Below are 14633 nucleotides of genomic sequence, written 5' to 3' on the forward strand. Positions count from 1 at the left end.
TGTGGGACCCGCCTACAGCGCCAGCCGTGCAACACCTTGGCATTGCAGCCATCCATTTGTGAGGTGCAGCACAGATGACATCCTCCTCCTTATATATTGATGCCTGATATCTACCCACTTCTTGTGAGCTTTTATAATCTTGTGTGCAATAAACTTTTATATTTCTACTGCACTTAGTCTGGCGCACTTCTCTTTCTTCTCCAAGAATGTGAATAAGCTAGAAACAAATGAATTTGCCTATTCCTTATCACGTCAGATGGAGAAGGTTCATAAAAATAATTATCTACAACTTAGGATCATTGAGGAAATGCCTAAGGTGTGGAGGAAAGGTGAAGGATGAGGGATGTCAGATGAACCCATAAATCGTCTTCCATGTATCCATCTGACCTCACCAAGAATTAAGGTTTATATTTAGTTTTATAAAATGAATTTTGTTAGACGGAGATCTCTTCTGTCTCTACAGTATATTAAGAAGAATGATTTATGTTTGAGCCATTGCAGAAATCAGAGCTCAATGATTGATCATCTTCTTTTGAATATGAGCTTGATACTTTGTACTATGGTGATATTAAGTTACTATGTTTTTTTTTGCTCACTGTGACTGTGAATTGATTATTATGTGCTACTATGTATACAACAAAGGTTACTTAGTTACACTGTTCAACAGGTAAAAAGTTTTGGGCATAAAATTAGCTAATCTTACATAATTTTGGGGTGCTGAAAATGAAAATGACCCTAAAAAATGTTGATTGGCTCTAGTTTCCATGATATATTCACCCATCTAATGACGTAAGCCATTCAAAATTATGATGCAACTTCAGCTGCAATTGATACTGGTGACCAAGAAAATAGAAAATTGCATGTATACTGAGATAATGCAATATTAGCCTTTAATTGCATCACTTCACTGCATAAAAGCTGCAGTATCTGTAGCTGATTGGAGTTCCACAGCGTCTTTACATTTCGTTTTCTGCTTATATAGGCTACTCAGTAATGCCTCGAACTTGTGTGAATAAAGCAGATAATTTCTGCTATATCTGCGGTGAAATAACTTTTATCTCACAAAAAAGGAGGATAACAGGAATGATTAAGAAAGCCTACAACTTGTATTTTGGCTGCAAGATAGGAGACCAGGACAAGAGCTGGGCACCACATATATGCTGCAATTCTTGTGGGACGGCACTGGAGCAATGGTTGAATGGAAAAAAGGCATCTATGTCTTTCGCTGTGCCAATGATTTGGAGAGAGCCAACAGATCATGTTAGTAATTGTTACTTTTGTATGGTGCCTCCAATTGTAAAAGGGCTAAATAAGAAGAAAAAGTTATCTGTGCACTATCCAAATATTCCATCGGCAATACGTCCAGTTCCTCATGGAGAGGGGCTACCAATTCCTAAAGCACCAGAATCCTTCGTGGTTGAGTCAAGTGAGGAAGAACCTGAAGCGTGTAGTCACGTGCAGTTGTAAGAGATAGCCCTTTCCTCGAATACAAGAGAAAAGCCAAGAGAAGCAAAACCGACACAAACTGAAGACAAAACTAGTGAGAATCCTAAGTATTAAAATGATTCAACTTAGCTTATGGCTATAATTTTTCTTGGTAATCCTATGCAATATATTATGCCATTTAGGCTTTGTTATGTAGTCAATATCACTTGCTTTATATTTGTGGAAAGACATCTATCTATATAATTATTGTGCATTATGTAGTCATTACGCCTATAGTAGAAAACTTTCCGCTTACAGAAAAACTAGAGCCAATTGACAAATTTCATTGTTATATTTGAACTCAGAATGTGAAATTCATTAAGAAATGGATCCTTTTGTTTCCAAAACTGGCAAAAAATAAAAATTTGTTGAACAGTGACCAGAAGCTGTGCATGTTTCTTGTATATAATGCTATGTACTTTCCTATACTTTGTTGGTGAATTACTTGTCAATTTGAAAATGTAAATATAACAACAGCTTGGCAACCTCAATGTCCCCTGTAATAATAATCTGGGAACCCCTTAGATTAAAGTGGGTTTTATAATAACCGTATCTGTAATAAATATGAATACATGGCCTCTTAAGATCTGAGTACCGCTCTCTCTTTTGGAATATACAGTATATAGGGCAGTACAATGGCTAAATGGTTAGCACTTCCACCTGGCAGCACCAGGATTGTTGGTTTGAATCTCATCTACGGCACCACCTGCCTGGAGTTTTCATGTTCTCCCTGTTCCCGTGGGGGTTTCCTCCCACACTCCAAAAATCATGCTGGTAGGTTAATTGGCTCCTGTCAAAATTGGGCCTAGTATGTGTATGTACAGTATCTACCAGAAGTGAGTCCCCTCCCCCTCACATTTTTGTAAATATTCGATTCTATCTTTCCATGTGACAACACTGAAGAAATGACACTTTGCTACAATGTGACGCAGTTGGGCAGACACCCAAAGTGTCAATATTTTGTGTGGCCGCCATCAGGGGCAGACTGACCATTTGGAAACTCGGGCACTGCCCGAGGGCCTGGGCTCAGTAGGGGGCCCCATGAGATGCCCCTGGTACCTTTTTCATAGGCTTTTTTGAGTTTGGGCAAGGACACAGGGGCCCCATGATCCCCTATTGCTCGGGGGCCCCATGAGTTGTCAGTCCTCCCCTGGCCGCCATTATTTTCCAGCACTGCCTTAACCCTCTTGGGCATGGAGTTCACCAGAGCTTCACAGGTTGCCACTGGAGTCCTCCTCCATGACGTCATCACGGAGCTAGGGGATGTTAGAGACCTTGCGCTCCTCCACCTTCCGTTTGAAGATGCCCTACAGATGCTCAATAGGGTTTAGGTCTGGAGACATGCTGGGATATAATAATATCTTTACAAAAATGTGAAGGGTGTACTCACTTCTGTGAGATACTGTATGAATGTGGACTAGGGAACTTAGATTGTAAGCCCCTTGAGGGCAGGGACTGCTATGAATGTAAAATATATTTGCAAAGCGCTGAGTAAATTGACAGCACTACAGTATATAAGTACCTGTAATAAATAAATACTGTGTGTGTACATATATAGATAGATAATAGATAGATAGACAGACAGACAGACAGACAGATAGACAGACAGATAGATAGATAGATAGATAGATAGATAGATAGATAGATAGATAGATAGATAGATAGATAGATAGATAGATAATAGATAGATAGATAGATAGATAGATAGATGATAGATAATAGATGATAGATAGATAGATAGATAGATAGATAATAGATAGATATATAGATAATAGATAGATAGATAGATGTATTTATATATATGCTCAGGAGAGCTCTTACAGAGTAGTAATTGACCAGAGAGCTTCCTGTAATTGTAAAGTGGAAAAAAATAGAATGTTCTGATTCCATTTCTTGAGGTTTCAAGAAACCAAGCAAATAATCCCCAACCATGTGAATTTCTTGAATACCAAAGGTTTGTCTCCTTGCCAGCCTTTTCCTGATTTCTGGTCATTCTTGATGCTAATGCAGCATCAAGCCTGTGTCTCTCACCAAAAACCCCAATGCTATTCATAGACAAGGCATCCAAAAAAGAGTTTATTCAGAGATTTGAGACCTTACTATTAAATAATTAAATGAAGGAACCTCAAATTCCTGAAATCCTTTGGGATGACTCACTTTAGGGCACCTCAGCTACGAATGCCATTCGGAGTTTTCAATATAATTTCTCTAATACAAGAATGTGACTGTCTTTGGACATTGGAGTGTCTCAGGGAACTCTGGCTATCTGGATGGACTGGTAGTATTTGTTCGGGAGTCTGCTCTGGAATAAGGGAGCACCAGGAGAAAAACTGTAGAATTGTAAGCTCAATATTCAAACTTCATGAAGAGAGTTGGGATTAGGACACCATTACATGAAAGAATGTTTGCTTTGGTTGTATACAGTATATGTTAGAAATTACATGATAAAATTCTGGTGATCAAACGCTAAGATTCCAGGAGAAGCAACACTAATACTGGGAGTTACGCACAGTATAGAACAGTCACTGTGTAGTAGAGGTGAGTACAATCATTTCAGCAGAATTGGTTTAGCTGTTCAGTGTTGTCCATTGCCAACTGACACGATGTGTATCAATTAACCTGCAAGACTGAAAACATCTTGTGATGGAGAAGAATTACTGTGCGTCCCAACACCAGACTGGACGTATGTATTGCAGTCTGAGATCTTTTTTAATTTGAAACTTTGCCTGGTTAGAAAATGTAAAAAAAAAATCTGGAGTATGAATTCAAATTTGTTTCTTTTCAGCCCACAATGCTTTGGGTGCTGCAGGATGCGGTTCCCCCAGGGTATTCAGTCGGATAGTTGGAGGTACAGATGCGTCGGCTACGGCATGGCCCTGGCAGATCAGTCTACAACATTCAGGATCACATAGATGTGGGGGCTCCCTAATCTCACCAGAGTGGGTTCTGACCGCAGCGCATTGCTTTACACGGTGAGTATAACATATTACCTTTATAAACCAATTCTTCCATCAGGCTCTAATAATTATTTTTTTGGATACATCAATGTTTATCTTTTATAAAGTGGCCACTTTAACCTCTTCACGCCGGTGCCTCCCGGCCCTTTAAGGGGTTTCAGAAGCCAGGAGGTGGGCGGGGTTTTAGGGACAGTCACATGATCGGAAAAGGTCCCGATTGCAAGGGGAGATCGGGACCTTTCCGTGAGACTCTGACATATGTGCTGGGAGTGCGCAGGTCGTGTGCTCTCAGCACATATGTGTTTTCAAATTGTACACAAATATGAGGCCACTCGGCGCCCACCGAGAGGACACACATTTGCGTACGGTCAGTGTCAAGGGGTTAAAATTGGTAAGTTTTCATCACTGATGTTCAGACACCCAAATGCTACTGTATAAGTAATATTCTTGGATCCCTCATTCAACTAGTGCCAGAGTGATAGATAGATATCATAGGCATGCGCACGGCGTGTGCTGGATGTGTCTGGGCACACCCTAATCACCCCGTGCACATTAAGGCCAGGCTAGTGACCAAGGACAGTACTTTACATCAGGCTCAGCAGGCTTAGTCCACAGGGTAGTAATGTGGAGGGTCCAGCTGGGACTGAAGTCATTCAGCATCTTCTCCATCTCCATGGTGCAGAGCGATGTACAGAACAGTGTGGGGGAAGCGGGGGGAAGCAATAAGCAGAGCAGGGTGGGGTAGAAGTCCTTTTATTATATGATCATAATCCTTTGGGGAATGAGTGGCAGCCAGCTGGGCACACGCAAAGCCTCCACACTGATCCTTCTGATCTCTGCCTGGATTGTCCTCTTCTTTGTCCCAGGTTCTCCAATGGATTTATATTTAAAAAATAACACATCCAGGTGGGGGGGATTCAGTCAATACAAGCATGAGGGCAGGGTCAGCAACTGTCACTCATCTTGTACAGGGAGAAGTGGGGGCAGGGCCTGACACCGTCACGCAGTATGTATGAAGAGAGGAGGGGCAGGGCCTGTCACTCAGCTTGTATGGAGGTCAGTTGGTGGGTTGTCACTGCACAGAGTAGTCCTGAGCTGGTGAGCACTACAGGGGCCATATACATAACTATAGAGCGGTCCTATACATCCCTTTACCACTATAGAGGGGCCACATACACCACTGTACTTATGTAGATAAATGGTGGAATCCCTACTATGAAGCTATTTGTGTTCTCTAAGGAGGGGGGTGTAGGGAACTGTCCCAGCCAAGAGTACAGTGATTATTGCTAGCAGCTATTGATCAATGGAAAAATTTGGGTACAATCAGCCTGCCCACAGATGGTTTGAATCACAGCCGGGCCCTGCTGAACCAGAAAAGATTTGAACTGTCTATGGACAACTTTAGCCTGCAGTATAAAAACACAACAGAAGTGTCAAACCAAACCAAACCAAACCAATCCCTTTATTGGTTCATAGCGTGATCACATAAAGCCAACAACACATTTTAAGCCAATCATTCCTCCTTCATCAGGGCTACAGAAACAATATAGTACAGATTAAAAGGAAGAGTTACTTATTCATTTTCAGTTATATATATACAGTATATATATAATAACTAAGGTGATCGCAGCGGAAGTGGGAACGGGTACCTGTCAAATTCGGCACCAAAGGTGCCAATCCTTAATGGGGAGTGGGGGACAAAGGCTTAAAACGGAACATCCCCTTTTGAGTGGAGCTCCGCTTTAAGATCACTGACAGGTGAATCACACTGATTATCACATTGCAATGGCATCTGAAATTCAGTGAAATATATTAAGCAGCAAGTGAACATGTTGTCCCCGAAGTTGAAATGTTGAAAGAAGAAAAAATGGGCAAAGCAGTTTTTTTGTGTATGGGGTTGTGTAGCCGCAGACCACTCAAGATGCCCATGCCGACCCGTGTCCACAGCCAAATGCACTAACAAGGGGCACATGAGCATCAGAACTGGACCATGGAGCAATGGAAGAAGGTGGTTGGTCTGATGAAGCACATATTCTTTTACATCATGTGGATGGCTGGATGTGCATGTGTCACTTACCTGGGGAAGAGATGGCACCAGGATGCAGTATGGGAAGAAGACAAGCCGGCAGAGGCAGTGTGATGCTTTGGGCAATGTTCTGCTGGGAAACCTTGGCTCCTGCCTTTCATGTGGATGTTACTGTGACACATACCGTACCACCTACCTAAACATTGTTGGTGACCAAGTCCACCTCTTCATGGAAAGCGGATAGCAGCGGCCTCTTTCAGCAGGATAATGTGCTCTGCAAAAATGGTTCTAGATTGTTCTGAGGAACATAACTAGTCTGAGGTGTTGTTGTAGCCTCCAAATTCTCCAGATCTCAATCCATCGAGCATCTGTGGGATGTGCTACTGACAGCTTGGTGCTAGATACCACAACATACCATCAGAGGTCGAATGGTGTCCATGCCATGACAGGGCAGGGCAGTTTTGGCAGCAAAAAAAGTAATTCTGAGCCCTTCAAAGCATTTATAATAATCCTAGCCAGCTCAAACCCATCTACGTTTTTCTTCCCCATTAACTCCAATGTTTCTCACCAAAATGGCAAATATGCCAATAAATTTACAGAACTGTATTTATATTTAGTTGACCTGCATTTAGAACTCAAATTAAATTGATTAATGGGGTCAAATTGTGGTGACCTTTGAAGGGCTACTAGACAAGCTATTGTCACCCAAATGGAATGGAAGGTCCTTACAAGTTCCCCCATCCCCCATGCCCAATGTTCTTTTGTTTTTCATGAGTGCAGTTTATTGTTACATGGGGTGTTTTAGGCAGTAGGTGTAAGAATGGTGTGGAAATAGCACCCTAATATAAAGAGAAAGCAGAATATTTTTTGGGTGATTTTACTAGTAATTGAACTTTCTTCAGATGTAACCATAAAATACTGAAAACTAACAAAACATTAATTGTATCCTAATTATTTTAAAATTGCTACATACAGCATACTCCCATTGTGTAAAATAACTAAACTGCAACAAAATTAATTTAGCAAAAATCATTTTTTTTTAGCATATTAGTAACATCTCATGTGTCATTAGTATTATGCCTGGTATGTAACTAAAATAATACACTCAGAAATACCGAAGATAAATGTATTTTGTCCTTATTTGATTCTTTAAAAAAACACACAAAAAAGAGAGAAATTGTTGTTTTTTTAATACTGGTTGCATGCATTTGATACTATCTCTTTAAATTTTCAAAGTTGCTATTAAAATACAAAATATATTAAAAAGATGCAATAACTACAGACACAAATGAATAAATAAATTTGTAAACAAAAAAATAAAGAAGTAAATGCATAAATACATGGAAATTACACTTTTTTTTAAAAAAAAGCAAAACTCCAGTAAAAAAAGTAATAGCTCATTAAAGTGTAAACCAAAAAGGCAATTTTTTGCTGCAATACTCACCTTCAATCCAGAACTGTCCATAAACAGAACTTCCTTTCTATCACTTGGCATATTCGGTCTTCCAGCTCCTCTGAGTCTAGGCTGTCATGGACCTATCTCCACCCTGTGATTGGACAGTGAAAGAGAAGCAGCACACCGATGGGCTCATCTTTCTGTTACTCTGTTCTCTTCTCCTATTGAACCTTTTAGGTTGTACTTCTTTAATGAAAAAAGATTACTGTGAAGTAGCATCAGAATGAATTATAATGACCCTACATACATTATATTTATAACATTGGGCTTATTTACATGCAGCATTTATTAAAACAAATTATGAATAAGTTGTTTCTCAGTCATTAGAAGAAACTGAAGTTCTTTGAAGGTGCTTATGCTGCATTGAAGCAGATACTGTAGTTCCTCATTTATACATTTTCTTTGCTGTTTTCTTTCTGCAGTCCTCTCCAGCCATCGAATTATAATGTGCATTTGGGCATGTACAGGCTGGGTGAGATTAGCTCTCAAACAGTTGTTGTCAATGTAAAGACTATCATCACCAATCCTAATTATAAAGGCACTGGAGATATTGGGGACATTGCCCTGGTGCAGCTGGACACACCTGTCAACTATACTCAGTACATCATGCCAATCTGTCTGCCATCTTCCACCACCACCTTCCCCTGTGGTATGGAGTGCTGGGTGACCGGCTGGGGTACAACATCTTATGGAGGTGAGTCCATGAAATGATTTCACTTATTTTCCATACTAAGAATCTAAACCTGTCACTTACCCCAATACATCAAGTCAATTAGGGATGGACCCCAGTTTGATTTGCAAGGGGTCTGGCAAATCCCATTTGAAATTCACAAAAACCCATACTTAGCAGTGAATCGCATTAAGGTCTAACGGGGAAGTCCGGGGGGCAATTATTATTCATTCCTGTTCATTCCTGACCCATGAACTGTGTATTACTTACTTCTGACCCCTACACTCTTTGTACCACTTACTCCTGATCCAACACTTTGTGTGTCACTTACTCATAACTTCTGCTATATGTGTGCCATTTACTCCTGACCCCTGCACTGTGTGCATACATGCTCCTTACCCCTGCACTCTATGCACACATGCTCACGACCCCTGCACTCTATGCACACATGCTCATGACCCCTGCACTCTATGCACACATGCTCATGACCCCTGCACTCTATGCACACATGCTCATGACCCCTGCACTCTATGCACACATGCTCATGACCCCTGCACTCTATGCACACATGCTCATGACCCCTGCACTCTATGCACACATGCTCATGACCCCTGCACTCTGTGCACTATGCACTCTTGACCCTATACCCATACACACACACACACACTGTGCAATATGCACTCCTGAAAGTTTCACTCAGTGTATTATCCATTCTTGACCCAAAGCAGAGTAGGTTTTGGATTATTATCATACTTTTACAAGTCCCTCCCACTGATACTGCAGTTTGGCCACACCCATAATTCATTGTGGAATGTTATATAGCCCGCATCAGTTCTCTATTTATGGTATCTTAGGCATTTTGTATTTATACCTTAAATATCTGCCTCTTGTTTCAAAGGTTTATAAACAAGTGTCTAGGAAGTTGTTAAAATGGGGGTGTGGTTAAAAGTTGGAATGATCAGTATGGTGTCCCAGATTTTTAATTTTTAAAAACTGGTAATTTGGGGCTGACAAGGGGGAATCGATAAGAGTAATGAATGTTTAAATGATCCCTGTAGCTGACAATCACATTCAAAATGACACAATGCAATTCAGTGTTACGTTTTATAGATGTTATACTGTTATACAGTGCAGCAACCTTGCTGGTTATTATCAAACGTTTTCCTATGCATAAGCTTTAGAGGTGATCTATCTATGCATAGCCTTGATAAGAATGTCTGTAATCATTTTCTTGTCTATGTTCCATCACCAGGGAGTCCACCTTTCAATGGGGCCCTCCAGGAGGTCATGACTCCTCTCATAGACCTCAATACATGTCAGACAATGTATTCCAATACGGGAAGCACTGAAAAAATCAAGTATGATCAGATTTGTTCTGGCTACAAGGATGGGCAGAAGGACTCCTGTAAGGTGGGTGACAACAGCACTCTAGCATGGCTCACCTTTAGGTCTGGATCTCTTCACAGAAGGTGAAGCAATGCATGGTATGGAGTGGTGACGAGAGCTGGAGGGAGGATGGGGTTGGAGTTGAGAGAGTTGGGGTGCATTTGGTAAGAGAGGGGGATAAACACACATTAGTGAAAGCAGGGGTGGATGAGGGCATACAGGCAAAGTGATAAGGGGGTTGGGGCTATGCTTCCAGCAGGTAGGAACTGAGAGCAATGAAAAGTATGTAGCAGTGTAGTACCATTAAAGTAGCCAATGAATTGCAAAATTATATGTATGTGTGCTCATATGACATACAAAAACTCTCAAATCTCAATTTCTATTCACATCCCACACTGCATTCCCACCCTTCCCCACCTCATCCCTTTGACCACCAAGAAAAAAGGAATAAAAAAGCAAGACCTTCAAAACATTTTCCCAGTCATCTGATCTTTGCTCTGCTCAAGAGCTACAGCCACCTGAGGAATCTTTACATTCACCATCTGTGTCCCCCACCATGCGCTGTGGTTGAATCTACTGACCCATCACTACTGCGTCCTGTAGTGATGTAGCAGCCAGCGGAAAGAACCACAGAGCATGGCAGATAACTAGGCATTCAACACAACCGTAAGTATGCTAGCTATGAAAAAAACTATTTCTATGGAAGAGGGTGAAGATCAGAAGAATAGGTGGTATGACAGGTTAATATAAATCCTTTTCTTTTTTCAATGTCTTACAGGGTGACGGAGGAGGACCTCTTGTGTGTAAGGTCCATGGCATTTGGTATCAGGTTGGAATTGTGAGTTTTGGAGTAGGCTGTGCAAACCCCAACTTCCCTGGGGTGAACACACTGGTGACGGCCTACCAAACCTGGATCAGCAGCTACCTGCAAGTTACATTCAATGATGTGCCAGATATCCCTATACCAACGAGAACCTGTGGAGGAAACCTCATCGACACAGGGTACACCGATTCCACAACACATAGAGCAAGTATTGCCTACACAGAGACCAATGTTCCTGTACAAACAAATGAAGAAAGCACTGCCTATACGAAGACTAATATTGCCGTACCAACAAATGAAGAAAGCACCTCCTACGCAAAGACCAATGTTGCCATTCCAACAAATGAAGAATGCACCTCCTGCACGATAACCAATGTTCCTCTACCAACAAATGAACAAAGCACTGTCTATACGAAGACCGATGTTCCTGGACCAACAACTGAAGGAAGCACTGCCTATACGGAGACCAATGTTCCTGGACCAACAAATGAAGGAAGCACTGCCTATACGGAGACCAATGGTCCTGGACCAACAAATGAAGGAAGCACTGCCTATACGGAGACCAATGTTCCTGGATCAACAAATGAAGGAAGCACTGCCTATACGAAGACCAATGTTCCTGAACCAACAAATGAAGGAAGCACTGTCTATACAAACACTGATGTTCCTGTACCAACAAATATAGGAAGTACTGCCTATACGAAGACCAATGTTCCGGTACCAAAAACAACATCTAAAGGAATCTCCATCACATCCAGCCTTTCACACCATCGCTGGATGATCTTGGTCCCAACTACTCTTCTGCTCACATTAATATAATCGAAAACTGCCATCTCAGCTGACCTAGAAAATGGGGTTGATTCACTAAAGGAGTGGAGACTATTGACTTTGCAAAGAATACCCAAATGTATGGAAGAAAAATTTAAGAAAACAGTAATTTTACTCACACATGATTAGGTGATTGAAGTCATTACAACTTCTAATCAATGATTATTGTATTTCATTTTTTGCTTCTAATACAAATAAATGAAGTTTAATCTGCCTTCCCTGGTTCCTGGTTTTCCAGTCTTTAGATGTGGTGGATGAATTACTTTTTTTCAGGATTTTCATGCTTAATTTTTATCTGGTGATCCTGCCTAGGTTAACAATGCTCACTCACTATACTGTGCCTATAGTTTAGAGAAGCATTGTTATCATGCCAGGACAATAAGTGTGTTAGGACTATAGAACAACTTCTCTTTACTTATAACCATAACATTGGCATAAGGTGTTCTGTAGTCCACAAATATATCTGTGAACAATAATGTATCAGTCAGCACAGATTGATACATTATTGTTGTCCTAACGTAAGTTTGAACACAGAACAATAAGGGCATTTGCAGTGAACATACGAGACAGCTCCCGGTTGTCAATGGTTGCTAAGGAAGCAGTGACTGCTTGCGGCCCCTGCATCCTTATCAACAATTGAAGTCCCTTGCCCATTCATTGTCACATAGACAAATAGGCGGGAGCCGCAGTGACATCACTGCCCAAATATGGCCAAATGGCTATATTTTGACAATTCTGTCAATGATTTTTAAGGAAGTGGTGGCTGCTGGCAGCCACTGTGTCTTTACCAACCTGGCCAGTTCACGTACTTGTCAAGAATTTGGGTTATTATTTCCAGGCTAAAACACTTTTTGTTTTTAAATAAGTTGGGGTACTATGTACCCAATACCCATTCCAATATTCCTATCACATGTTGCATGGTAGCATCCTATAAGGCCAAACAAGGTGTGAATCAAGTACCCACTGAGTAATGTCATGAGACTTAGTAGGAGGCAGAGGATGGGAGAGGTGGAAGAAAGTAAACAGGGATTGGGGGGGGGAGTAAGAAAGGAACCATGAAGGCCACCTACAGAAATCCATAAGGAGATGTTAGTACAGAAAGACCAACCTTTTCCATCAGAGCTGCAGAAGGCATGGGGTATGTTGAGAAAGAGGGGAGCAAACAAGCCACGGTAGCCAAATTTATAATTTGTCATTGGTATCCTGCAGAAAAGCAAATTCTTGGTTTAACCCCTTCAAAGTTAAGGGATGGAGATTTCCATGTATGAGTGATTGTCTGGTAGCTACAAAGATATGTGTAATTAGAATTCAGGCACAGGAAGGGACATCCTGTGCCAGTTTATAGAGAAGAGCTTTCCACGGATCTTTACAAAAGTTAATTGTAAGGCCATGTTGAACATAGTATAGACTCTTATTTATAGGCAACGCACCTTCGGGCAAGTCCACCATATATGGAGCATATCACCCTCTTCGCTACACCTCTAAAGCAGTCAGTCTTTACCTTTATTGAGTCATGGGCCCCTTAAGGAACCTGATGAAAGCTATAGACTCCCTATCCAGAAATATTCGCATAAACACAACTTTTCCTGCAATGAATATATGTATTTTACTGAAATTTGATTGCCTCGTACATATATGACACATACAAAGTTTGAGCAAAGTTCATGAGAATTAGCACTTGCCATTATTGAGTGGCACAACTGATGATTGTGCAGAGAGATGATACAAACTGAAATGGTAAACATAGGCCAACAATGAGTCAAGAGATGCTTAGTGGTTGGCTCAATAAGCAGTAGCAGGGTGCGTTTTCTTTAAACCACGAAAAACAAAATCTACAAAATCTTCTCCCTGCAAGCTAAGAGCATAATGTGCTAGTATGCATCGCATACTAGCACATTATGGAAGACTTACGTGAAAACGAAGGTCTCCAGTGGAGCGCTGTCACGGCTTCCTGAGGCTTCCATCTTCACCTGGTCTTCCTTCCGGGTTCGCAAACTGTGGCCATCTGATTGGCCGAGCCGTTTTCTTTAAAACACAAAAACAAAAATCTACAAGATCTTCTCCCTGCTATCTAAGAGCATAATGTGCTAGTATGCATCGCATACTAGCACATCATGAAAGACTTACCTGAAAATGAAGGTCTCCAGTGGAGCGCTGTCACGGCTCCCTGAGGCTTCCATCTTCACCTGGTCTTCCTTCTGGGTTTGCGAACTGTGACCATCTGATTGGCCGAGCTGCAATGTCACCACTCCCGCGCATGCGTGCAGGAGTTTCAACCACGGCATGGCTCTCTCAATCAGGGGCGGACTGACCACTCATGGGGCCCTCGGGCAATAGGGGATCATGGGGCCCCTGTGTCCTTGCCCAAACTCAAAAAAGCCTATGAAAAAGGTACCAGGGGCATCTCATGGGGCCCCCTACTGACCCCCCGGGCAATAAGGGATCATGGGGCCCCTGTGTCCTTTCCCAAACTCAAAAAAGCCTATGAAAAGGGTACCAGGGGCATCTCATGGGGCCCCCTACTGACCCTGAGCCCTCGGGCATTGCCCGAGTTTTCAAATGGTCAGTCCGCCCCTGCTCTCAATGCATGGGTGGATAAGGTGGGGGGTGTATAGTGAATGTAAATGTTATTTTCTTATCTGACCCTCACGCACCCACTGAAACTCCTCCATGGACCACTTAGGGGTTCCATATACCACAGGTTAAGAACTCTTGCTCAAAAGCAAGAAGCTGGGTAGATGAAGACACATTTGGCTATTTTAGCTGGGGTAAAATGCCAGCGAGAAAGTATTTTAAACATAACTTGCCAAATTTTAGTCCAATTTGCAGTGGAAAGAGAATCGTTAAGAACACGTTCCCAGTGAATACAGTGAAGCAGGGTGGTACTGAAGATATTAAATAGATGAATAAATGAGTGACAATACATCCTTGGTTGTTGGGTTATTTTTGCAAAGTGACTCAAAGACATTAATGTTTTTGAATAAATCTTGATCCTTCATAAG

At 41.6% G+C, this 14633-nt stretch overlaps 1 protein-coding gene across 1 annotated transcript in view; it reads left to right on the top strand.

Annotated features, from left to right (window-relative positions):
• The window catches only part of LOC149454685 (serine protease 53-like), a 40288-nt gene extending 28443 nt beyond the window's left edge, over positions 1–11845 (top strand). The window contains exons 7-10 of the mRNA XM_089687238.1: positions 4295–4457; positions 8347–8618; positions 9847–10004; positions 10759–11845. Coding sequence (XP_089543364.1) covers positions 4295–4457; positions 8347–8618; positions 9847–10004; positions 10759–11622 — 1457 coding nt within the window. The 3' untranslated portion in view covers positions 11623–11845. The remainder of the gene's footprint in view (positions 1–4294; positions 4458–8346; positions 8619–9846; positions 10005–10758) is intronic.
• The last annotated feature ends 2788 nt before the right edge of the window (positions 11846–14633 follow it).

Source organism: Staurois parvus, unplaced genomic scaffold, assembly GCF_062004578.1.
Source record: "Staurois parvus isolate SC_StPar_1 unplaced genomic scaffold, SC_StPar_1.0 ptg000421l, whole genome shotgun sequence".
NCBI classification, from domain to species: domain Eukaryota; kingdom Metazoa; phylum Chordata; class Amphibia; order Anura; family Ranidae; genus Staurois; species Staurois parvus.